The sequence below is a fragment of the Ochotona princeps genome, chromosome 1 (assembly GCF_030435755.1).
Source record: "Ochotona princeps isolate mOchPri1 chromosome 1, mOchPri1.hap1, whole genome shotgun sequence".
In the NCBI taxonomy this organism is placed as follows: Eukaryota; Metazoa; Chordata; class Mammalia; order Lagomorpha; family Ochotonidae; genus Ochotona; species Ochotona princeps.
In genome coordinates, this window is record NC_080832.1 from 102,858,550 (window position 1) to 102,883,517 (window position 24,968).

A 24,968-nucleotide genomic window follows, 5' to 3' on the forward strand; every position below is an offset into this window, starting at 1 on the left:
CCTGGTTGGGGCGGGATGAAGGGGAAGGGGAGTTGCTATTTTCATTTCCTCTGGATTTTCCTTCTGTGAGTTCCTCCAAGGCCGTGCTGACTTCGGGCTGCTCCCATGCCTTCCCATCTGTTCCCTGCAGACGCCATGTCCTGCCCCTTGCCAATCCTTGCTCAGGGCCACCTCCTTCCCCATCGCTCTGCCCCACCTGTGTCCTTCCTGCACCTGACACCCATTTCTTCCTTTCCTCCCCTCTACTCTTAAAGACCCACAAGACATCTTGCAGTCCCTCAAGTCCCCTATTCCCAATTTTCTTGCCTCTCTGCCATTAGTCCAGGAAGCACAGCAAGCTACCTGGGTGGTCCTCTGTCATGGCTACAGTCTCCCATGTTGTTCTTTTCATTGCCGAGTTTGCCTCAAATTCTATTTCTTTTTTTTTGTAAAGACTTATTTTTATTTTATTACCAAGTCAGATATACAGAGAGGAGGAGAGACAGAGAGGAAGATCTTCCGTCCAATGATTCACTCCCCAAGTGACCGCAACGACCGGAGCTGTGCCGATCCGAAGCTGGGAACCAGGAACCTCTTCCGGGTCTCCCACGTGGGTGCAGGGTCCCAAGGCTTTGGGCCGTCCTCCACTGCTTTTCCAGGCCACAAGCAGGGAGCTGGATGGGAAGTGGAACTGCCGGGATTAGAACCGGCGCCCATATGGAATTCTGGCACGTTCAAGGCGAGGACTTTAGCTGCTTGGCCATGCCACCGGACCCTCAAATTCTATTTCTAATGGAGGACTCCACAATGCCTTAAAAACTCTTTTCCTAAAATTCTTGTCCTAATAACATGCTTTCAACTGGCTGAGTACAAGCCTAAAAGTTGTCCTCGATGTTTGTGACTTGATGGACCCGCTGCCCTGGGACCAAGGTACAAGGGTCCTGCTCAGACTGAGCTGCTCCACACTTTTTTCCCTGGACTTGTCATAATTGTAGTGGTCATATTTTCCCAACTTGAAATCTGATGTCTAGCGAATTGCCTTCATTGAAATAATCAAATTATAAGAAGCTGAAAATCCAGGACATATGGCCCCAAATGAAAAGCACCTGCAGGGGTTGGACCCACTGCTCTGCTCGCCGATCACAGTCCAAACCTGGCCATTGCTGCAGAGGGTGGGAGCGGGCATCTCAGTTCCTGCCACCTGCCTCCTAGAGCCTACGCCGGAACACATGGGTCGCCATCAGCCGCGGAGGTACCTCTGCAGTCTTGTCCTTGCTTCTGAATAATGACTGAGGCTGCCTTTTCTTTCTTTTTTTTTTTTTTTTTTTTTTTTAAAGATTTTATTCATTTTTATTACAGCCAGATATACACAGAGGAGGAGAGACAGAGAGGAAGATCTTCCATCCGATGTTTCACTCCCCAAGTGAGCCGCAACGGGCCGATGCGCGCCGATCCGAAGCCGGGAACCTGGAACCTCTTCCGGGTCTCCCACGCGGGTGCAGGGTCCCAATGCATTGGGCCGTCCTCAACTGCTTTCCCAGGCCACAAGCAGGGAGCTGGATGGGAAGTAGAGCTGCCGGGATTAGAACCGGCGCCCATATGGGATCCCGGGGCTTTCAAGGCGAGGACTTTAGCCGCTAGGCCACGCCGCCGGGCCCTGAGGCTGCCTTTTCTCTGAGTTTCTCCTCTGCAGCTCTACTTCCTGCAAGCTGGAGGCAAGCAGAACAAGGCGCCTTCTGGGAAAAGGAGTCCCACATCCACATGTCATGGATGAAGGCTCCGGTTGTTCTCGGGAGTTCAGTGGGCTCATCTGATGAGTGGGCTGATGGTTTCCAGGGAGGGGGCTGTGACTGAAGGACCACCCCCTGGTTCGTGGTTGTCCCCAGGTCAACTGCTGTCATCCTGCCTTTTCTATGTCCTCATTTACAAACTCTCCCGGAAAACAGCACAGCCACAGTCACATTCCTTGTCACCTTGTCTCCAACTGCCATTCAGGCTCCAACCTTCAAGTCACTCTTGTCTTTGTTCTTCTAAGCGGTGCCACCTGCCATGAGCCATGCTGATAGCCGACACACGTACAATAAGAATCAAAAAGAATTGCTCTCAGGATTCTTGTCCACACTATTCACGCCTGTCCTACCTTGTAGACTTCCTGGCTGGATCACACCAGGCATCAAAGTGCCTTCTTCCCAGCATGCACATCTTACTCCTTTTGAATAATATCCCTAACACTCTCAAAAGAAATATATTAAACAAAATCATCCTCACTGAATGTCTAGAAAAGAGGAGTTTACAGACGTCAGCTCAAGAATGAGAAGTTTACAATCTAATCCATAGAAGATCCAGAAGAAACAGACAGGGGGTGTCCCACCCATGGAAGGAACAGAAGGCCGGGCCTCTGCAGGTGGGAGTGGCCTAACCCCAGGTGTTACAGAGGGAAGCACACTATTCTTGAAATCCCACTAGGAAGCCAAGCAAACGTTTTCTCTGAAACAAAAAGTGCTTTCCTTTAGATTCTAGTATTTGTACCATAAAACTCAGTCTGATTTCAAGGTGTGAAAAAAAAATGTGCACCTTGGACTTGCCATACAAGAGGCAACTCCCACAGTCCTTTTCAGTTCTAAGATTCTGTGGCATCCTTGAGGCTGTTCTGTGACTATTCAGATGCTCTCCTCTGCCTAGCCTGAGGTACCCTGCTCGGAGGAGAGGGAGCTGAGGTCAGCTCCGATGTCTCTGGAATGGTTGCCCTGACTCCCTCTGCAGCCAGATGTCCCTCTCGCCCAGTAACACCATGCGCTTCACTCCTGGGACAGAGGTTGGCAGATGTTTTCTGGAATGGATTGGGTTAGTAGAGAGCTTGCGCTTTGGGGACTCCGGGTCTTTGCTTGGATCTGCGTTTGGAAGCATTACGTGACCACAGACATTGTGAGGGGATTTCAAAAGAAAGCTAAAGCCGAAGGTTATTCTGATACCTTCTCCTCCCCCAAAATTTGTAACCCATGTGTAGTATTTTTCGTAATGTACATTTTTCCATTAAATTTTATTTATTTATTTATTTATTATTTATTTATTATTTTTTTTTTTTTTGCAGATTCCTTGCCCATAAAGAAATGAATGAAATGCAACCCAGTGACATTTCATCAATGGGCACTCATCACAAAATATTATTATTCCTTTCTGACCTTTTTCCCACCACCCAAATATGTAAAAATCATTCTTAGCCCGAAGGTGGCACAAAGATAGGCAGTGGGCTAGGCTGGACCCCTGGCCTCTGTGTAGGCAATCCCAGGGGGCAACAGCAACATCTTTCCATTTCTACATGCCTCAGCTTCTAATCTGTCTGGTAGAGACTGTAATACTGATGAAGTGAATTAATGCATAATAATCACTTTAGCAAGTTCTTGGCACGTGGTAGACATCGGTATGTGACGGTTCTGGCTGCTGCTGTCCACTTTGCAAAACTCTCCAAATAATCAAATGCGCATTTGCCAGCGGCCCAGCTTTGCCTGGAATGTGGGAACACGTGCTGCCCTCTCCTGGCAGGCAGAGGAATTGACTCTAGAGAGGAGGGCTAGCCGCGTTGAGGGAAAATAACTGTGCATTTGCGTGGTCATTGGCCACAGGCACTCCTAAGTTTTGCCTGGAGGTTTCAAAAGAGGCCACGTCTCCTCTGGAGGCTCGAAGCTGCATTCCTATACGTCCCCCACCCCAGGGACATGGCAGGTCCACCAGGCTTGACGGGCCCTCCCCCAGGTCCCTGGCTGCTGGGTGGAAGTAAGCCCACAAAGGCCCGTTTCTGCCTTTTCCTCTTTTCCTTCCATTGCTGCCAGTCTTTACATTTATGGACTTCCTTGAGCTAAAATAGGAAAGTGTTTGAAAGGATCCGAGCTGCCTGGGAGGGCTGTTAGCCTAGAACTAACAAGCCCCTCATTATCACAAGCCCATGCCTTTCCCCCCAAAGCCCAGAGAAAGCCAGCTGCTGTCGGGGGAGGGCTGCGAGAGGCCAGGCCCAGCGGGTTTTTTTTTCCAGATCTCCAGGATGTGGTGAGCCACGTTCCAAAGAGTGTGTGTGTGTGTTTATTATTCCAAGCCACCTCCATTGGCAAGGCGCTAAACGCCTTCCCCTCTCCCTCCCTCGCAACCCCCGTGTATCACTGTGAACTCAGGATAGCCAGTGGCGCCGTGTGCTGTCCTGGGGGGCACAGGGTGACAGCTAGGGCCACAGGGACAAAGCAGTAGGGGTGCAGGTTGGCAGTAGCTGTAGACATCGCCTCTGGGAAAAGGAGGCTCCATGTGTTTCTGTTGGGCACACGGTGGATTGTCAGTTGTTTTGGCCGGCGCTGGTGTCCCAACTCAGAATACCAGAATAAGGATGCGGGCTGCTGGCTGGTGGACTCCTGCCCCTGGGGGAGGAGGAGGAGGCCTGGGGACTGTCATGACACTTCTGGGCCATGAAGGACCCTCTTGAGGCTGCCTCCCTTGGCAGGACTTCTGCACTAAACACCAGCTGGAGCATTTTGGTTGTTGATGGGTTGGTTAGCGTTCTGCTCTGGTTAGCGCTCTTGCAACGAAAAATAAATAGCAGAGGCTGGAGGGGACCCACCTCTGGGTTTCACGGGCACTGCTGGGCAGCGAGTGGAGTCTTGGTCTCCCCTGTCTCCCCCTTCCCCCACCAGGAGGGCCACGGGTGGGAGGGAGGAGGTGCAAAACTTCCTCCCACACTGCACCTCGCAGGAGCTGCCCAGGGGACTCCTCCAGGGGCGCTTTGATTGGGTTGCTTCTTGAGGCAGATGCTCTTGCAATTTCTAATGTAACAAATGTTGTTTTCCAAGCAAATCCTTGTGCAGTTGTGGCTGGTAGCTGGTGGTGGGGTTGCGTGCTGAATGGGGAGGAGAAGGCGGGGTAGAAGGTGGATCCTGCCTGGGTGGGCGAATTCATTAGTGGAATTCTGCTGTGTGGCCTGCTGGCTGCAGCCGAGCAGAGACCACCAACACCATTCCAGGGGCTGGAATTTCCCACTGTCTGACCTGAAGGAGTTCTCCTGGCCTTGGCTGCACTCTGATCTAGTCCTAGGGGACAAAGGAACATTAAGGGACTCATTTGCATACCAAATTAACTGCCCTTTCACCTCTGACCACCCCATCCTTATTCTGCACAAATGTCACCTCTTGTCTTAGTGCATGTCTCACACACACACACACACACGCATGCAGTGTGTGTTATTCTGACATTTCTATGTACCAGCAAAGCATATCACATCTCCAGCACCAAAATCAACTGTTTTCTTTCCAGTTTTCCATGAACTTTTTGAAGTACACTTGTACCTCCTTAAATAAACAGGCTCACAGATCAATCAGCTTGAATACAGTTGCTGTCATGCAGTTCCGTTAGCAAAGGGGCACACTGTGGGTCCCAAGGCTGTGCCGCCAAGCCCAGTAGTGTCTGGGCCGCCTCAGTTCTGTGTGGGTGTGAGTGTGTCTTACCATTTGGGAGTACCATGGCCTCAGTGACTGAATTCAAAGCTGTTATCTGTGATTCAGACACAGCAATCAGGAAGGATTCTCACACGCTTCTGCCGACTCTTAGTAGAGAATGACTTGGGACAAATTGCCCTGTGGATGGATTTCCCCGTTTCTAATAGATTTGGAGCTGAATTTTAAGTGCAAGGGAGATGCTGAAGCTGTAAGCACCCCAACGCAGAAATTCTTGGTGCCAGTTTGTCACTTTCTTGTCCAGGCAGGATGGGTGAGAACGCATTGCAATGGAGAAACATTGTTCCAAAGACACAGTGGAGCCCAGGGTCCAGCCAGAACCTGCCAGGCGTGTCTCAGCTTTTAAACCCTTTGGCAAGAGACATAAGGATTGAAATCAGGGGTTAGATCCAGTCTGGTATTTTGAATTTATAGGTAGCTTGGAGTAATTTTTCACGGGACAAGTTACTACACAGAAATTTTGACTTAAAAACCTCAGGGTGTCTCTGAAACCATCTTAGGAAGGCACCTGCCACCTATGTAGGGGTTGGGCCGGGGTAGCCTCACCAGCTAAGCGTAAGCACAGGTTGAGGATGAAGAGCACGGAGCGCTGCTTTCCGTTTTGTTAGGTCTTAGTAGCTGCACGTGATGTCTTGAAAATGTGTTGGAATCTTCTGAGGAAAAGGTTCCAGTCGCTGGAACGGATACCGTAAGAACACACAGGCTACCGACACACGAGTAGAAGACACCTGCACGAGTTCACGGAAATGGAATTTAAAAATACATTTGTTTTAGTGCAAAAAATGTTGAAATGCTTTCGTGGTTTTCGTATGCCTTTCCATGAACTTTCCGCAGACCTCTTGTGTGTTGCCTGTGTTCAGAGCACATGCGTGTGTTCTCAAAGAGGAGCCTTGGAATGCCTTGTCAAGGGAGAGTGACGTTTTAGAGAAGTGACAGCTGGGAAGGACTTTGCGTCTCTAGGAGCAGCGACTTGTGCAAAGGCCCACAAAAAGCACGAGGTGGTTTCTTGGTGCAGCTTGCTCCTGTACAGTCCCCAGCACCACTGCCCAGCCAGCAGGGCCTAGCAGTGTCTGCGAGTTAATCTTCGTTCTGTTTGTGCCTTTATTAGTCTGCACCCTTGTTTAGGCACGCAGAATGAAGGCAGAGAGCCTTTCTGCACCTGCTTCTCTTTTCTTCCATAAAGTTTAGCTCCTCTCATATAAGGGATAACAGATTCTTTTTGTCTTTCTGTGTTTGACTCATTTTGCGCAACATGATGTCTTCCAGTTCCAATCATTTTACTACAGATGATCAAATTTCATTCTTGTTTATTGCTGAGTAATATTCCTCTCTGTGTGTATACATACACGTGGCACATTTTGTTATCCCTTCAGCTAATAGTGATTGAATCCACATGTTGGCTCTTGAGAACAGTGCTGCTATCCTTTAGGAGCTGGGGGCCGCACGCACCTCAGCCAGGACAGCAAAAGAAAGATGGTGCTTCCCGGGGACTGAGGAAGAGTGTCAGTAGGGTACGGTACGTGCAAGCCAGCTCAGTGGCTCACCCAGAGCAGGTGCTCAGTAATGTTTGTTACATGAAAGAAAGAGTCATAGCCAAACCATACCCTTTCAAGACATCCCCACCTTCCTAGTCCTTTACCCGAGAGACAGGGGAAGGGCCTGCCCTGGACCCTCAGAGTCAGCGGCATGTTCTCCAACCCACTTCCGGTCCCAACCACAATGCCCTAACCTTTTTTTTTTTCTTTTATTTTTTTTATTAATTACATTGCATTGCATTATGTGACACAGTTTTATAGACACTGGGATTCCCCCCTCCTCTCCCCCCCCATGGTGGATTCCTCCACCTTGTTGCATTTCCATAGTTCAAATTCAGTTGAGATTCCTTCATTGGAAGTGTTTACCAAGCATAAAGTCCAGCATCTTATTGTCCAGATAAGTTCAACGGTTTCTTGGGGAAACCATCTGTGGTCTGAAGGTAGAGCCGGCAGAGTATCATCCTAATCAATTAAAAGCCCCAACATAACATCAGCAACAATTTACAACGTTACGGAATTAATTGACATAGTATTGAGTAACCAATATGTTAAAAAAAACGCAGGTTCCTAACCACGGCCTGTGACTTCTTCATTGACATTTCAATTTTGGTTTATATAGAACCAGGTTCTGTACACTTTAAAATGGCTACAGGGTGCTATTCAGCTGTCTCATGTCTATTTTCATTTTAGTATTTAGCAGTTTATAGTGTTGAAGCATGGTTTTGCTAAGCCTGGTTGTTTTTCGGGTGGTCTGAGCTGGCTTATAACTCTAACAAGACATGTGTCAACAGTTTAGGTGCAGAACAGTTTTAGGAGGGGAGTGCAGAGAAATCCTCAGTACCCCAGTGAGGAGTAACTAATCTTTGTGTCCCACCTAGTGAGGCTTGAGTGAATCCATGCTGACCATTTCCTGTCTGCTTCTAAGCTTTCCTTGTTGTTCTCTATCTATTCTAGGTCTTTTGTTTATTTGTTTGTTTGTTTTGAGGGGTTTCCAGAGCGATCCTGATGGTCATTATGAGAGAGGGTGGGGACCCAGAGCCAGAACCAAACAAGGACCAGAGAAAGCTCCCCTCCCTAGTCCTGAAGGAAGTTTATTGTACTTCTGTTTCTGCGGACCGCTCAGGGATCCTGGTTGTCGTTCCTATGACACTGGTTCCTGCACGGCAGGGTTTGGACTTCTTCCATCCCCTGTGGAAGATCCGGATGGGGTGGGTGACCTCAGAGTTCTCAGCCTCCGAAGGCACTCTTATTCCCCGTGGTCTCCTTGGCAGTTGGGATGTAGTCCTTGTTGCTCGTGTTGATGGTCCTAGGTGAGGATCTGGGAGTCTTTAGGGTTGGGATTCAAGCCTCCTCCTGTCCACCTGCTCCACTCTGGGGTCCCGCCTCCCACTCCATGCGCATGACCTCCTGTTAAGAGGCTGTCAGGATCGCTCCTGATTCCCCCCATATAATGCCCTAACCTTTTAAAAATCTTCATCCTTTGAATCATCTTCTTTTAGGCTTTCCCATCCCCATTTAAAGCCTATGACGTTCCATGTCTAAAATTATCCTTCAATCAAGAATATAGGATGCTTTTCCAATCTGTTGTGTGAGTATGAAATCAAAGTCATGGTGAAACAAAAAAAGAAAGAAAAAGAGAAGAGAAACCTCATTTAGACCCAATCAGGCAAGCATTAAAAAGTTGAGCTGTTCTCCTCACTAAGGTTGCCAGTGTGGTGCTGGTGTTTACTTAAGTGGTATTTTTCTTCTTACCTTTATTTTTACAAGTACATTCAAGGAAAATTATATTTGGGTGTTAAACTTCACCAAGAGTCAGAAAACACAGGAGGTTAAATTCTCAGATTCTTTCTGCTGGAAGTGTGGAAGCCAGAAGGCAAATTGTTTTTCTAGGAACCCTGGCAAAAGGAACCTTGAAGGATTTGGATCATACAAGCTCTGCTTCTCCATGCCCAGGTCCAGAACCTCTTGCTTCCTGCATATGCCAGGCAGGGGACGACTATGCCATGTGACTTTTTAGGCGATGGCAGCAGCCAGTTCTGCTGTGGCCACACGCCATTGAGGTCTGCTCTGACAGTTTACCCATGTTCTATTCCCACTAAGGAACTCCCAGAGTCAAGTGTCACTCACCATGCTGCCCAGGTCTGGCCCTACTTCAGCGTCACCACTGTGTCACTCAACAGAGAGGGGGAGGTTAGTGGTGAACTATGTTCCCTTGTGATTCTGCTAGCAGAGGCTGGGACGCAGGGGAGGGCAACCCAAGTCAAAAGAGGAGGATCCCTGTATCATCCCCAGAGCTCAGTGCTATCCTAGCACAAAGGCAGCCAGCCGCTACAGAGCCTCTGAGCCATCAGCATGAGGTTTGTAGCACATGGAGATGGGTCATCATATGATTTCAGGGCCTCTTGTCTCTCTTCCAACCCCATTGTAAAGCTCATTCTTTCACCAAATATTTATCCCAAAACAAGCGCCGCACAGGGTGCTGTCATTAAAGCGGAACGAACTATTGGCAATACCAGGTGTATCGGCAAAAGTTGCATTTGGCTGTACACAACAGCAATTTTTATTACAGCAGCTAAAGCAAATATTTATTTTACCTTACTCAGCAAAAACCTAAATAGCAGATTAGTATGTGCCATGCTCTGTTCTAAGCACTCCTGATAAATGTTTACTTATTAGTAGGAGTTTGATTTTCTCACATAACAAGTCCAGAGAATGGAATGTTCCAGGCACATGTAGCTGCTTAAAGAAATCATGACTCCACCTCCCCTGGGCTCCTGATTTTCTGTCTGTAGTGTAGTTATTATCCTCATGTCAGAGGGTAGTTGTTCCCCCTCCAGACATCTGATCGAAGTTCCAGGCAGTGCCAGCAGCATCTGCCCTAGCTTTCCCAGAAGCCTATTGATAAATCTCTTTATATTTCATTAGCCAAAACTCAGGCATTTAGTTTCTTGTAGCAGGAAGTATGGAAAGATGAGTATTGTTGTCTGGGCCCCTTGTTACCCTGAAAAATATTCAAGTATTTCCTGGTAGTAGTCATGAAGGGGAGAATAAACTCCTGCATGTCATCCACCTTGAAGTTAAGATCTTTTCCCCGAACCCAGGTGAAGAATGTCTTGTCCAGACATGTAAAAAACACAGCAGTTGAGATTCTCTCTTGGGGTGGGCATCACCCCTCCTAGGTTTCGGGAAACAGAAACACAAACTTGCACACTAGTTGCAGTCTTGCTTCAAACTTGGAAAGACACAAACTCACACAGAGCCATGCAAGGAAAAAAAACCCCAACAGCTGGCTTCTCACCAAGACTTTGACCCTCCGTAGAGGCCACCAAAGGCTGCCAGAGAGCTGCTCTCAGCCAGTGCAAGGGAGGTCCGGGGAATTTTGAAAAGGTAGCAGTCACCCCCGGACTGTAAGGCTGCCCTGTGTCGGGGCTGTTCAAGAGGAAGGCTGACTGTAGCAGAAACACAGTGACAGCTGAAATCCCTGCTCCTGTTAGCACTCCTGAGATGCAAGAGAAGGCTTGCCTTCCTTCAACAGAGGACAGGCCAGGCCAGGTTTTGACAAGCCAGGCCAGAGGCAAGAGCCACGCTGTTCTTGCATGGCTGCCATGAAGTTCTCATTCAGCTTTCATGCCCAGGAGGCAGCAGCATCCCACACCACACTCAACCGCCACTGACTGCACGCCAGCCAGCTCCAGACCCCTATGGGCAAGGATTCCTGCCGGCAACCCTGGAAGAGACACTGTGTTACAATGTTTGTGTCACAGAAGGAGAAATTGAGACACGGGTAGATAAGCAGCCCATTCAATCCTGTGTGTCCCAGTCAGGATCCCAGTCCAGGCAGCAGGTCCCACGACCTGTGTCCTTGACCTGTGTTCATTATGCATTTAATGTACTCCATTATGTATAATGCATGTGGTGCTGAGTTTTTAAATGAGAGCAGGTCATTTAGGAAACTGTGACCAGATCAGTTCATAAAGCAAGGAGTGCTCATGGAATGACTACCATGTGTGTGTCCCTAAAAATCCGCAGTGCTCAGCTTCACCAACACAGAGCTGGCCCAGAAATCCACAAGGGATGAGGGGCACTGAAGCTGACCCACAGGGGACACCAAATGCATACTTATTTCACAAAGGAAGAAGAGCAACTGGAAGAAATGCATGGGATAGCCACAGAATCACCCGAACCAGCAATTATTTAAATGCAGAGCTGAAGGGGCAGCTAGAAGCTCTTGAATTTGCAAATGGTTCTTGTATAAAACATGTGGTCATTTGAGGATGAAGCAAGACAAGATGTGGTTAAATTGCTGCAGCCTTGGTTTTTGAAAGAAGGGAGGGTTGAGAAAGTGTCCAGGTCCCAATGCTGGACAAGATGACCATAAAGTTGGAGTCCCCCTTGACCAGCTTGTTCCAAGTGTTTGAACATCCGCAGTAAATCGAATCTACGGCCTCATAGTTAAAAAATAACCTGTTAGAAAGGAGCCATAAAAACCTCACAGATTTCAGCCTGATTCAGTCTGCTACATAAACTACAACCGGCATTAATAGCCTCAGTCAGCATTTATGTCGTTCTTTCTATTAGCACAATGGGTTTTACAACCATTTATGAGTTTCTGGAAAGCCTAATAGAAAACACACGTGCTTGTTCCCTGGACGATGCACCAGCGTTCTTAACTCAAAGCTGGGCCAGAAGGGGTCGCTACCGGCCCACGGCTGAAGTCAGGCCTGGGTTCCCTAATCAGGAACACATTCCCTCTTGATGCTGCCAGCTCCTTGGCTCCCTCCTGTCCTGGCCAGTTTCTGTCATTTCCTCCTTTTGCTGGCTCCAGAGGCTTGTTCCTTCGTTTCTCTCTCTTCTGCTGATTTATAAACATTTCGGAAACATACGTGGTACGCGCTGTATACACAGAAGGAAACTTATATTTAAAAACCCAAGTGATAAACTTGCGTTTTCCGTATCATGGCTTTTGCCTTAGTCAATTACCTGGATATAAAATTGTCTCTGTTATACACATCCTCCCCTCCCACTTAAACAACAATAATAATCTATTGTATGAAAGGTAGATCATAGTCCTCATTCTTAAAATCATGCTGATTTTTTTATTATTATTATTATTTTGAGGCAGACAGAGACAGACAAGGGATCTTCCATCTGCTGTTTCACTCCTTACAAATCTGAGACAGACACGGTGGGGTTGGGCTGAAGCCAGGAGCAGGAAACTCAGTCTGGGACTCCCAGGTGGGGGGCAATAACCCAAGCACTTGAGCCACTGCTGTTGCTTTTCTGGGGTGAGCAGTAGGAGGAAGTTGGAATTGGAAGCAGAGCCAGGACTCAAATTCAGGCACTCCAAAATAAAATGCTGGCATCCTAGCTGGGGTCTCAACCACTGTACCCAATGCCCACTGCTCAGCCGAGCTTTTAAACACAACCAAGTAATTACCAAAGGCTTCTACCTTTTATATGTGTGCATCTATTTTACTCTTGCTGTTTATCAGAAAGATGTTTCTTTACAGGGTTCCCTATAGCTTGGCAAATAAGCTTTATGGAAAACTCTTTCTTAAAGAAAAGTCCCTGAGTTCCATGAAAAAAAAATGTCTATATCAGAAAGTGTCCCATTCACTCAGTGATTCTCTCACCAAAAGAACGAGACAGGGGAGGTATCTAACATTGTGTTAAATTGGGATCCATCATAGAGTAAGATGTGAAGTCTTTCCTTGGTGTAAGGAATAGTTAACTGAACTCTTACTAAAAAGAACCATGGGAGTTCATCCCTTAATTCCCCTTACCTCCTCCATCCAAGGACTCAGTCCCATCTGGAACAAATAATACCTGCAGTGGTACATGCTACAGACTCTGAGCCCAGCACACAGTGTGCAGGAGCAGCATGGGATGTGTGGATATCATCCTTGCTTTTTGCATCCTCCTACACTTCTGATGGTCTGATTATTGCCCTTGTTTTCACCAGAGCTTAGAGAGAGAGGCCTTGGCATTGCTCTCTGTCTAAGAGATCTTGTAGCCAGGACCTACTTGACAACACCCTCCTCTCTGGCCACAAGACCAAGTCTGTGCTCCTGTCCTAATGCCAAAGACGATCACAGATTCTCCAAGCTGTCAGACCTAGAAAACCCAACACACCTGTGCAGCTTAGCGACACTGTCACTTGACCAACAGAAGTGATACCAGGCAACTGGAGGACCCCTTCTCCCCAGTTTTCTGGGAAATGCAGGGGTCAGCGTCTTCCTGTGAGCTTGTTAGGATTGTCTCTGGACCTAGAAAGTTCTAGGATGTACAGAAAAGCTTCACCTCTGTCTTGAGCTGATCCATGTACTCTGGTCTTTCACTCCTTGGTTTCTTCAGTCACATGCTCTAAAACTGTAACGATAATCCTATTTATTGTTTATTCAACCCCACTCAGCAGCTCTGAAGAAAATGCTTTAGCAGCAATCTGTGAACCACCCAAAGCAAGGCAGGTTAAAGTCCAAGTCTGCAGCATGCCCTGGGCGGGGACATCCTTTTTGCCACAATGAGAGTTCTCACGGGCAAGTTTGAGGCACTGAGCCTTCTTTGGAGATTTCAGTGACAGATGAACACAGCCAGAGAACTCAGTTGCAATGGCAAGCTGAAAGGAAAGTCTTCTTCTCCCATCATCTAAAACCCTGTAGCCTTTTCTGACTCGGTGTGGTGTGGGAACCTGGTGCAGACATGGCTCTGACAGACAGAGGCCATGAGGACCACTCTGCTACCTGTTATGTTCTCCGGAAGGATCTATGCAAATGAAAGGACCCCAGTCTCCACCTGCTTTACAATTTCATCTTTAGCCATTCATTCTCACGTAACTTGACTACAGTTGATCCATCTTAATCTCTTGTTAAAGAGCTGTGCAATGAAGAAAAGTCTCCCAACCTGAAAAGGAATACAGACCATCATGTTTCTTGCATTACTTATCATAAAATTGAGCATGCAAGGATCTCCAAGTCCTGTTAGGTCACACTTGTCTCGCCTCAAAAGGGTGCTCTTTCAGACAGCGCCCACATTCCTGCCCATGTGGACCGCACCTCCTCGTTTCCCCGGCGTTCTTCATTCTCCAGGACCTGGGGCTGGAGAGATCTCTGCATGCTCTCCCTCAAATCACAGCTGAACTTTTCCTTTTGGTTACTCTGACGTGATCTCAAATGAGAAGGTAGAAAGTAAAATCTTTACTCAGTCCTCTGATGTTTCTCAGTATCTGGATGCCTATTTCTTAAAAGGCAAAACTCAAATTGATTCCTCGCTTTTTGTCCAGATGTTACTCTGTCACCCAGGTCATGTGACAGCATGGGCCCCAAGAACTCACACAGAGTAGTCCTATGCTGCTGCCAAGTGAGGAGAAGAGTCATGGCAGATTCTACACAGGGGTAATTCCTGCTGCATCCCGGCATGGTCGCCAAAGTATTGAAACTTGTAGCTGACATTGACCATTAAGATCAGAAAGGGACATAGGGCATGAGAGGGTAAGCTTCTCTTCTCATGGGATGAAGCGTGTATAAAGGCCATGTGGCATGTTTCAGGCCATATGGCTACCCAAGGAACAATGGGACAAGTTTGTCACCCAGCTATGGTCTTACAGAGTAAAAGAAGTTTAAATTTGGGAATCTAAAAGTCCTGTTTGGAAATCCCAGATTTGTTCATAACTTAAATAAGAAAGATAATTTTCTAAAGCTATTTTTCTTTTGCTTAATGTGTACATGACTCTGATGTGTCTGAAGCATCCACTGACCTGGAAGAGGTTCCGATTTAGGTAGACAGAATTAATTGTAAAACAGAAAGAGGAACTCAGCATTCAGATTCTGATATTCAAAATAAGGTTTTTGAAGAGACAGTAGCTAAACTATTAGCATCTTCTAAATTCTTTGCTCTGTTGGTTTTTTCCCACCCCACAGAGTGGAAGTGGTCATTCTGTCTGTGTATCTAGCCTGAGCTCTTTACTGCTCTGTGGCTGATTTAACTGGGAAACACTAAAAGGAAGGCCATCTTGGTGGCTTGGGGACTTGGGGATGAAGAACACAGAGGCAGAGAAGTGAGCCAACTTGATGTGTTTAGGAGCCTTGTATGATGCAATGCCTTGGCTTTGCTCTATCATGCTGCAGGGAGACAAGCATCCCACCTGTGACCCCCAATCTAGGCTCATCATCCCAGTGGTCACTCTAGGGAACAGTATAGCACAGGAGATTCAACACTTGTATTAGCTTCCCAAAGCCTTACACTACTACATTGCAGAACTCCTAGCTCCCCCAGGGCCATCAGGACACAGACAACTCCTCCTACTAACCACAGTCCCCTCTACACCCCAGCCCTACTGACCCAGTGGGAAGCTGGCTTTCTGAAAAACTGAGCACTTTGTGCCAAAGAGGCTTAGTGCTCTAGAGGGACTATTGAGATAGTTACATTGAAGTGGATTATGATCCAGAATAGATTGAATCACAGTTGTTTTCTGCCCCCTGGCCAGGAGTTGACAGCTTGTGTGAAAGACTGTAGCAGTTCAGTTAGGGGAGGCACCCTGCTGCTGTGCATCCCAGGAGCAGGTGAACAGCCTGCAGATTCAGTAATGTGTGCTCTTGCACAAGCGTGTGCACCAGGCTCAGGACATGAGCATGTGGAACCACTCTCCTACACAGCCTCAGTGCATCTGAACAATGGTGGTGTGACCCTCCTAGGCTCCCTCCAGCTGCAGAGTGAGTGGATTACCTGGCTGCTGCCGGGCATGGAACTAAAGCCAGGGAAGGAATGAATCAGGGCAGGGGTGCTGAGCTGGGGCTGGTGCCTAATGTTCCCCGCCTCCTTCCCTGTGACATAATGGAAGAGATGCCCATCCAGGCTGCAGACAGTAGTCAGGGCTTCTAGTTCTTCTTTCCCCACACATGTAACTGCCAGAGAAACACCATGCAGGAGACACCGCGAGCGTGGCCGCCTGGGTCCTCAAAGCTATTCTGATCACCTTTGCATCTGCTCCTCTCCACATGAATGCTGAGCTCCTGAGTTTCTTCCAGCCTCGTGTTCCTTGGTAGCTGTGTAGCAAGGAGCTGCCAGCAGACCAGAGCAGAGACATGCATGCAGGGGCTTGTTGGAAACTGGTTAGGTCTGGCTCCCTGGTCCCTAGTCAGCTTCCATGCCCTGGTAAGAGTATATTATTTTCTTAGCTCAAATTGCCGTTTCCAAGTCATTATTTCTCTACGATGAGAAAACAATATTGGGTCTTATGTAATATCAACCTCAATGAATCTGGAAGTGATCATGGAATGGGTGGATTTTTTTCCTCTTTAAAAAAGAGAAAAATAAATCTGAGATTGTTTGCATATGGCTGAGAATATTTATGAACTATTCCCCCAGTTTCCTCATCACAGACTTGCCCGGTGCATCTGTGTGTGGTGCAGAATAAATCTTTCTGGGAGGAGAGGCACAGTGGGGAAGAAAGAAGCTAGAGAACCAGGTATCCATCACGTCAGAGAATGTTAGCACTCGCAAGTCTCTCGTGCCTTGGTCCCAGGCTCAATTGCTGTACTGTGTTATCCCAGGCAGCTGCTCAGGGAAGAAAGGGGTTCAAATACAAACATGAAATTAGCATCATCTTTTCACTCTGCTGCTTTTCACACCCCTCTCACCAGAGCAAAAAAGCTTGACTATCCCTGTCAAACTGGTGCCATCAGTCAGAAGAGATCATTAGGTTCTGTGGATGGCAGGTCAAGCCAGGGTGAGAGGAATGAGTCAGCGACAAGGAGGGATAACAGCTGGCAGAGAATAGGTGGGTGCTGCCACTTGTGAGTTGATTCTATGACTGGCTTAAGCAGCCAGCTGGGTTGTGTCAGCATCCTACTGGGCATGCCTCTCAGTGTGGTTTGTCACTAAGGAGGGTCCCAAGAGTGCAAGGCAGAGGCCTGGGTCTGCATGTGAAGTCATTAAGAACAGTAACAGTAGCTTTACTTTCCAAAGGGAACATGGAGCTCATTTGCACCTCCCATTCTCTGTGGAGCCTCAGAATTGTTATGAGTAACCTGATCCCATTCATAAGTAGATGCAATGAGTATGAGGCGAGGGACAGATCTCGAGTTGACCACCACATTTGGCCACACAAGGGAGTAACTGTCAGTGACTGAGGTCTTTGGATGGGGCAGGCGCTGAATCCAACACTCCCCTTCTCTCATCTAAGTTCAAAATCACTTATTATTGAGAAGCCCAATGAAGGTAAGAAACTTGCCCAAGGTCATACCTAAGTGCCAGGACAAATGAAGAATTATTCTATCTCCTAGCCTGTCTACTGGTTTACTCTCCAGATGCCCACAATAGCCAAGTCTGGGCCAGGCTAAAACCCAGCTTCAGCTAGGAACTCAACCCAGGTCCCCCATGTGGGTGCCAGGGTTCCAACTACCCAGTCCATTACTTAAGGCTGCCTCATAGGATGTGAATTAGCAGGAAGCTGGAATTGGGAGTAGAGCCAGGCACTCTGATATGCATCATGGGCATTCCAAGCAGTGTCTCAACCACTGTGCCAATCACCCAATAGCATATTGAGGACTTTGTGGGGTCTGAAGCTAATACAGTCAGTACAAACAAGGAATTTAAAACTCATGTCCAAGGCCTTGGAAGAGTCCCAGGCAATTAAGGGACCTTGAAGCTTAAGCCTCAGCAGCCCAGACAGTAAATCCACTCTGGGCAAAGTTAAGATTTAAACACAGGTTAGCTTCAGGCCGCATGGCCTCATCTTCTGTTCTCTCTACCGTGATTATAACCAACTGCAGCTTCCACATTCCTGAACAAAGATTCACAGACACAAGCAATGGGTCCGATACCCAGACAGCATCCACATAACATGCCCATGTGGTGTCCTACATGATAGGGTGCATGCTCCCATTGACCAACTTGATCCTCATATTTCACAGGATCACTACAGACATGTTAACCTTCATTCACAAATCTTCTAGGAAGCTTCAGTCACTGTTTCAGGCTACTTTACCAAATTTCAGGGTAATAGTACCAGTTCCAGGGCCTTGAGGATAGATGTTTGCTGGTGTCTGCTCAGATCCCTCCGGGGTTCTTGGGATTAGAACCTATAGTGTCTTATATGACTTTATGTGCCTATTTAAAAAGTTCATGAAAAATAGAATTTAAGGCTGCTGTTTTGGTGCAACAGGTTAAGCCATTATAAAAGGATGTCAGTTCAAGTACCAGCTGCTGTGTTTTCAATGCAGCTTCCTGCTAGTCTGCCTGGGAGTGCAACAAACAATAGCCAAGGTACTTGTGCCCTTGTATGCAAGAGGGAGATCCCAATGAATCTCCTAACTGTTGGCTTCAGCCTGGCCCAGCCCCAGCCATTGTGGCCATTTGGAGAGTGAGGCAGTGGATAAGAGATCTCCCATCTGTCTCTCCTTCTCTCAGTAACTCTACCTTTCAAATAAATAAATCTCTTTTAAAATGTAAGTTCATCTTGATGCCTAAGACTTGAAATCTAAGAACACACATATTCTGTGAGCTTTATTGAAAACTGCTGTTTTTTTTGTTTGTTTGTTTGTTTTGGTTTGGTTTGGTTTTTTGCGTATCCCTTGAATGTTGCTACTTGGTCAAATTTTAACATGTTCTCTTTGATTTTTTCCTTTCTCCATTATGATAAAAAGTTCCATAATTGTCATAACTGAGAGGGAGAGAGAAATTCGATTAAGCAAGTAAACAGTATAAATCGCAAGTGTTCCAGGGAGAGAAGCATAATAAGCATTGGTTAGTACCCACCCTCTACCATTGCCCTTGAATGGTCTCATAATCCCACCCCTGTCTAGACAATCACCAAGGGGAATTCAAGCCTTGTTCCCAGCCCTGCTTGCTCCATTCTTCTAAACTGGAAACACAAAGCAGATGGTGAAGCATGAGTTCAAATGCCACACCGGGGAGAAGGAACTTCTAGTTGTCTTTCAAGCATTCCAGTCAGCGTTCCATTGATTTATCTTGGGCTGGTGTCACTCCGTTGTCTAGTACAAACTTTCTTCTATGAAAAGAGAAAAGCAAGTTATGTGAGGAGTGGCTCATGGAAGGCCCGTTTGGGAAAATCTGAACCACAATGTGATCCTCTCAGTCTTTCCTCCGGAAAGCAACATCACCCTTGCATCTGCTCAAGTGAACATCAAGATCAACTCCCAGGGTCTCAATGTCAGGCTCCAAACCAGAGCATGGAAAAACAGCTGCCAGAGATGGGGCTAATGACACACAGGTGGTGGGCAATGGCCCAGCCAGTGATCGTCCACACCACTGCACTTCCACCCTCAAATGGAAAGTTTTTATGTTCAGGCTATGATGCAAGTGACAGTGACTTCCCACAGTTATCCTTTTGGGTGTTTTGTTCTGCTCATGTGTCTTCATGAATAAGTTGGTGGATAATCAGTGGGACAAGACTTGCTCTGGGTTTTCCTACTTGGAGCTGCATCTGTGGCAGGTCTCCATACAGCTGTAATTGCCCTCTCTCAGTGGAGCTTACTGCCTGGTGTCCTGGTCCTTCCATTTGCAACAGTTTTGAGTTTTAGAGAACTTTCTCTACATTAAACCTAAGTGTGACTCCTGGTGCCTACTGCTTTCAGGGGGCCGCACCGATTGGGCCTGCTTTCTTTCCTGCATCATTTCCTGTAGGCCTTGTTCCTGCCATTCTCAGGAGGAGGTGGGCATGATTAATGCTTTCAGAGAAAACTGGTGACTGTCTCCATCTTAGTACATCTGTATGGGTTTTACATCTGTATGGGTTCATTTTAGGATTGCGACAAAGTACTGATGTGCAAAATAAGAAAACCAAAGTTGTCTATTATTATTGCATCTGCTAAAGAGAAACATGAAGAAAACTTTGACATATAACCTAATTGTTGTATTTGTACACACACACAAACACATGTGCTACAAAAAGATCCATGGAAGCTAAAGTAGGAGTTTGTTGTTTTGAACAAAAAGTTAAAAACCGATACGGTTTTTCATAGTGCACATTTTCCATGAATCAGTAAAAAAAAAATTATAACAGTTTTTATCACAATGAAATTCTATTTTCCCACACACTTATTGAAGTTCCTTTGAGTATGTGTGTGTGTGTGTATACATATATATATATATATATATACATATATATATACATACATATATATAATATATTTAAAAGATTACTTAAGGTTAGTTGATTTGGTTAGTGGTTGCTTCTAAATATCTTTCTCCTCAGTCCAGGTGATGGCCGCAGAAGTTCTGCTGTATTTGGTGAGCCAGCAGTGTGATGGGCAGGCAAGCTTCAAGAGAAGCCACTGTGCTCAAAGAACTGTGATTGCACCCAGTGTCAAACAGTTAACTAAAGGCACTTCTTTTGCTACCCCATGCTAGCCCTCGAGAGAGGCCTGACCAAAGCTCTGAAGAAACTGGATGACTACCTGAACACACCTCTGCCAGAGGAGATCGATGCCAACATGCATGGGGAGGAAGACAAGGGGTCCCGACGCAAGTTCCTAGATGGAGACGAGCTGACCCTGGCTGACTGCAATCTGCTGCCCAAACTCCATGTGGTCAAGGTGAGAGGGCTCCACCCACCAACACTTGCTTGTGAGATACATGCTTATCACCCATGCGTTCAAGTTAAGGGCAGTAGCAGCTAGGGGGTCAAAGCCTGGCATTTGAATTCAGACAAGTAGGGATCTACCATCAGGCTTCACTGCTTGCTGGCTCCCTAATCTCTCTGAGATTTAGTTTTCATTTGTAAAACAGGCATGTAGAGTGTATTCTAGGTTTGCTAGGAGAGTAGATGTTGTGTGAATGTCCCTGGCAAATTGTAGGGGTTCAAAATAAACTAGTTGCCATCATTGGTCTTGTACCCTAAAGGTCTGTTCCTCATAGGTTTCCACTGGCCTATTCTCCCACCTCTATTGGACATACCAGCAGTCCCGTGTCCCTTTGGAGCACAGGCCTGTCTTCCTCTAGCAACCCCAGTGTATGCACGTCTTCCTCAGCTGTCCAGCTGGAGAAATAGAGCCTGCAAGACATGATGTCACTTAAAAATTTATTTATTTTTATTGGAAAGGTGAATATACAGAGAGGAAGAGAGACAGAGAGGAAGTTTTTCCGTCCAATGGTTCACTCCCCAAGTGGCTGCAATGGCTAGACCTGAGCCAATCCAAAGCCAGGAGCCTGGAGCTTCTTCGGGGTCTCCCATATGGGTGCAGGGTCCCAAGGCTTTGGGCCATCCTGGACTGCTTTCCCAGGCCACAAGCAGGTAGCCGGATGGGAAGCAGGGCTGCCGGTATTAGAGCCTGTGCCCAAATGGGATCCTGGGCGTTCAAGGTGAGGACTTTAACCACTACACTATTGTGCCGGGCCCATGATGTCACCTTTTTTTTAACTGCCATTGCACTCACTGACCACCTGCAATGCACAATGTCATTGTCTCACTCACAATGATCCTAGGGTGGATGGAAGTACAGAGATCGTACCCACTGTCTCCTGCCCCACAGCTTTCTGCTCTGTCTGCGGCAGACTGGAGTTGTGATTGCTCGTTTTTGATGATAATGAATTCATTGCCTGACGCACTGCTCCTACCATTTTGTATAAGTTGATTATTTTTTTTCAAAGCTTTATTTATTTTTATTGGAAAGTCAGATTTACAGAGAGAAGGACAAAAGATGCACAAGCTGATTAATAAAACTATTAATTAATAATGGTTCATGGATCTATGAACTACTCCCACTCATCTGTGTGTTCTCCGGAGCAAGAAAGAGCACCTCTGCTCTTCATCTCATTTGAAGACGCTTATTGTACACCCCTCCGTTTTCTAAATTAACACGTCTTCTCCTGACCTCACGAGCCTAGAGAGAAATCAAATGAGGTTCTCTCATCATACTGCTCTGTGCTTGTACCCTTGTCTGTAGCTTTATGTCAGTCAGGCAACACACTCTGTGAGGACTAAACCTTCTCCAAGTTGTGAGAGTGGGTACATAATGACTCGTTAGTAAACACTCATCCGTCGATTGCTTAATCTCCTAGTGTATCTACTTTTGAGATCCAATTATTTTCCATTCCATGAATTTTTTTGTTATTTTTCAGCTGAAACATGGAACTGAAAATGTAGGCTTCTCTCCAATCAGAGGGACACTCCAGCTTGAGCTGAGAGCATTCAGCTATATGTGCACTGATGTTCTCATGGGCCTTGAGCAGAGATGTAATTTGGGAAGAAATCATGTACTGATGGATTGGGCAAATACAGCCTGTTAGGTTGAACTTACTAGGGGTTGTAGGACATGCCAATTGTCACTTATAGGTCTAGTCAAGCTATGTCTCTTTGAAGCTATGAACTACTGCATGTCCATCCCCCAAAGCCTCTGTTATTCTCTTTTCCCTGAGGAATAAGTAGTTCCTTAGAGATGACATAATTCCAGTTCAATCATGCTGTATCAGATGACATAACCAAGAGGCCCAAGTTCTGGTTCTGTCTCTGCCACCAACTAGCAGCCTGTGCTAGTTGATTTCTTTGGAATTTATGTTTGTGGTGTCTACAAGAAAGGATGTGGGTTACAATTTTGCTTTTTTCCCTCTCTCCCTTCCATCTCAAGCATGCTTTGACTGTCTACTCTAGAGCCATTTGATCTCCCAGGCCTGTGCATCACTGTAGGACTGCTTCACCTCTTTCCAGAACTAAGTGGATAAGTTAAGACCCTAGCCATGTAGAAAGTTCAGTGGATTGTGCACTTGAAGAAGCTGAGAATCAGAAAGAAGGAACAAAGACTGGGGCTCTTCCACCATCTCCTTGGATTTCTGCTGATCCAGTTTGTCAGATTCCAGGGACATAGCAAACCTCACAGTGCAGAGAAATCAAAGGGGTAGCCAACTTGGGCCTGCAGTTTGGCTTCACACAGCAAAACTAAATCTGGGCTGTAGGAACTGTTTTCTATGAAAGAGTAAATTGAGAATGTGAGCCAGAAAATCCTGTGAGTGTCAGATCCACGTGAGTGCATCCTTACTGTCTGCCCTCAAGCTCTTGTGTGTTTTCTTGGCTCACATTCAGGTTCATCTCCATCCACGAACACTGGGGTGCTCTGAAGTGGGCACTCACCGAGAGCTAAGTTTGAACTTTCATAGTCTGGCTCCCTTCTGGTTCTCCCCAAGTCAAGCCAATGATGAGCAAACAATCCACTCTGTAACCAGGGCCCAAGTGCAGGAAGGGCCTCAGCCGGCCTTGTGTGGTGGCACTGGCACCTTGGCCCAGCACAGTGACCATGTTCAGCCCTTGAGACCAACAGGAAGAGAGATCCAAACACAAACACATAGACTTAAACTTTGAATTTCCACTGTCTTAAAGCTAAGTTTTCTATGCTACTAAAAAGCTTGAAAACAAAATTTCAGCATGGATATGCTCTACCAACCAGTAGGCATATTTATATATCTACTTAAACGATTTAGCTAAGTATCTATTTAAATTTATATGAAATAAGTTTATCTATATAGTTATATTTATAGATCTATTTAAATGATTTGATAAATTTCTTCATCTACCTGTGAACTTCTTTCATATCCTCTGGAAAATTCCAGAGAGCTCTCCTGGCCTGGTTATCCTGCCTGTGTAAATTTGCTCTTGAGCAAAGACAGGCACTAGAACAAATCTCAGGCACTCTCGTTTTTTTGTTTTTTTTGTTTTTTTTTTTTTTTTTAAAGATTTTATTATTATTGGAAAGCCGGATATACAGAGAGGAGGAGAGACAGAGAGGAAGATCTTCCATCCGATGTTTCACTCCCCAAGTGAGCCGCAGCGGGCCGGTGCGCGCCGATCCGAAGCTGGGAACCAGGAACCTCTTCCGGGTCTCCCACGCGGGTGCAGGGTCCCAAAGCTTTGGGCCGTCCTCGACTGCTTTCCCAGGCCAGAAGCAGGGAGCTGGATGGGAAGTGGAGCTGCCGGGATTAGAACTGGCGCCCATATGGGATCGCGGGGCTTTCAAGGGACTTTAGCCGCTAGGCCACGCCGCCGGGCCCAGGCACTCTCGTTTTGCAGCAAACAGGGGAGACTGGCTGGGAGCTGGTGGTGTATGTTGACCCTGGCCTTGCTCCTGCTGGGTGCTCTTTCAAAAAACTCTGGTCTCCATCACCTTTGGTTGATAGTCACATTGAAGTTGGACAGAACACTGTTGGGAGTGGCTTCCAGTTATCTTAACTGAGAAAATTTAATGTAAAATTATTATGACCCAAAAAACTGAAAAGGCAACAATGTTCCGCTAGTTTCCATTTGAAGGAGGCAGTTGCTCTGCCTGGAACAAGGAAAGTGAAAAGAAAGAGGTTAGAATTAGGAAAACTTGGAAACACAGGAGCCAGGCAGATGAGGCATGCTGTAGAGCTGAGCCTGGGGTCCCTGAGGTAGGAGTGCTGCTCCACTAGCCACTGGGGTTCAAAGTCAGAGGAAGGATCAGTCAGCTGAGACTCCCATCTAGTTAGCAGAGTCCCTGCCCTGTGCTGGCCTTCTCGAGCAGATGTGATGAAGTTGGCTTCGTGAGTGTTGGCAGCCTGGACTCAGCAGCTGCTTCTAGCAAGAAGTGCAGACTGACAGGATAGGTCATCTTCACCCTTTTCCTGCAGCCTTGCAGGCTCACTCTAGCACTCATCTAGGTAGAGCCTGTCAGGCAATGCAGGGATGTGATCTCCAGCCCCACCATCACACAGAAACCAATCGAGGGTGAGCCTGGAGATGAGCTGTAATGGATCAAGAATGGGCATTCAAGGGGTGAGTGAGAAGTGTGGGTTAGCAATCAGGCACTGGAATACACACGAGTGATTACTCAGTAATTAACAGTGAATCAATATCCAGGTATCAGATTGTTTGAGTCACTTACTCTCTTGTAGGTTTCATTTGCTCACAGCCAAGATTCTCCAGTGGAAAATTAAGGAATTTCATTACACTAAGCACTAGATACACCTTGTCTGGTATCCATGTAACTGAAGATCA

General features: G+C 46.8%; 1 protein-coding gene across 2 annotated transcripts in view; it reads left to right on the forward strand.

Annotated features, from left to right (window-relative positions):
• CLIC5 (chloride intracellular channel 5) overlaps positions 1-24,968 on the forward strand; it is a 156,534-nt gene that overhangs the window by 124,981 nt on the left and 6,585 nt on the right. For both annotated transcript variants that reach the window (XM_004590415.3, XM_004590416.2), the window contains exon 5: positions 20,375-20,559. In XM_004590415.3, coding sequence (XP_004590472.2) covers positions 20,375-20,559 — 185 coding nt within the window. The remainder of the gene's footprint in view (positions 1-20,374; positions 20,560-24,968) is intronic.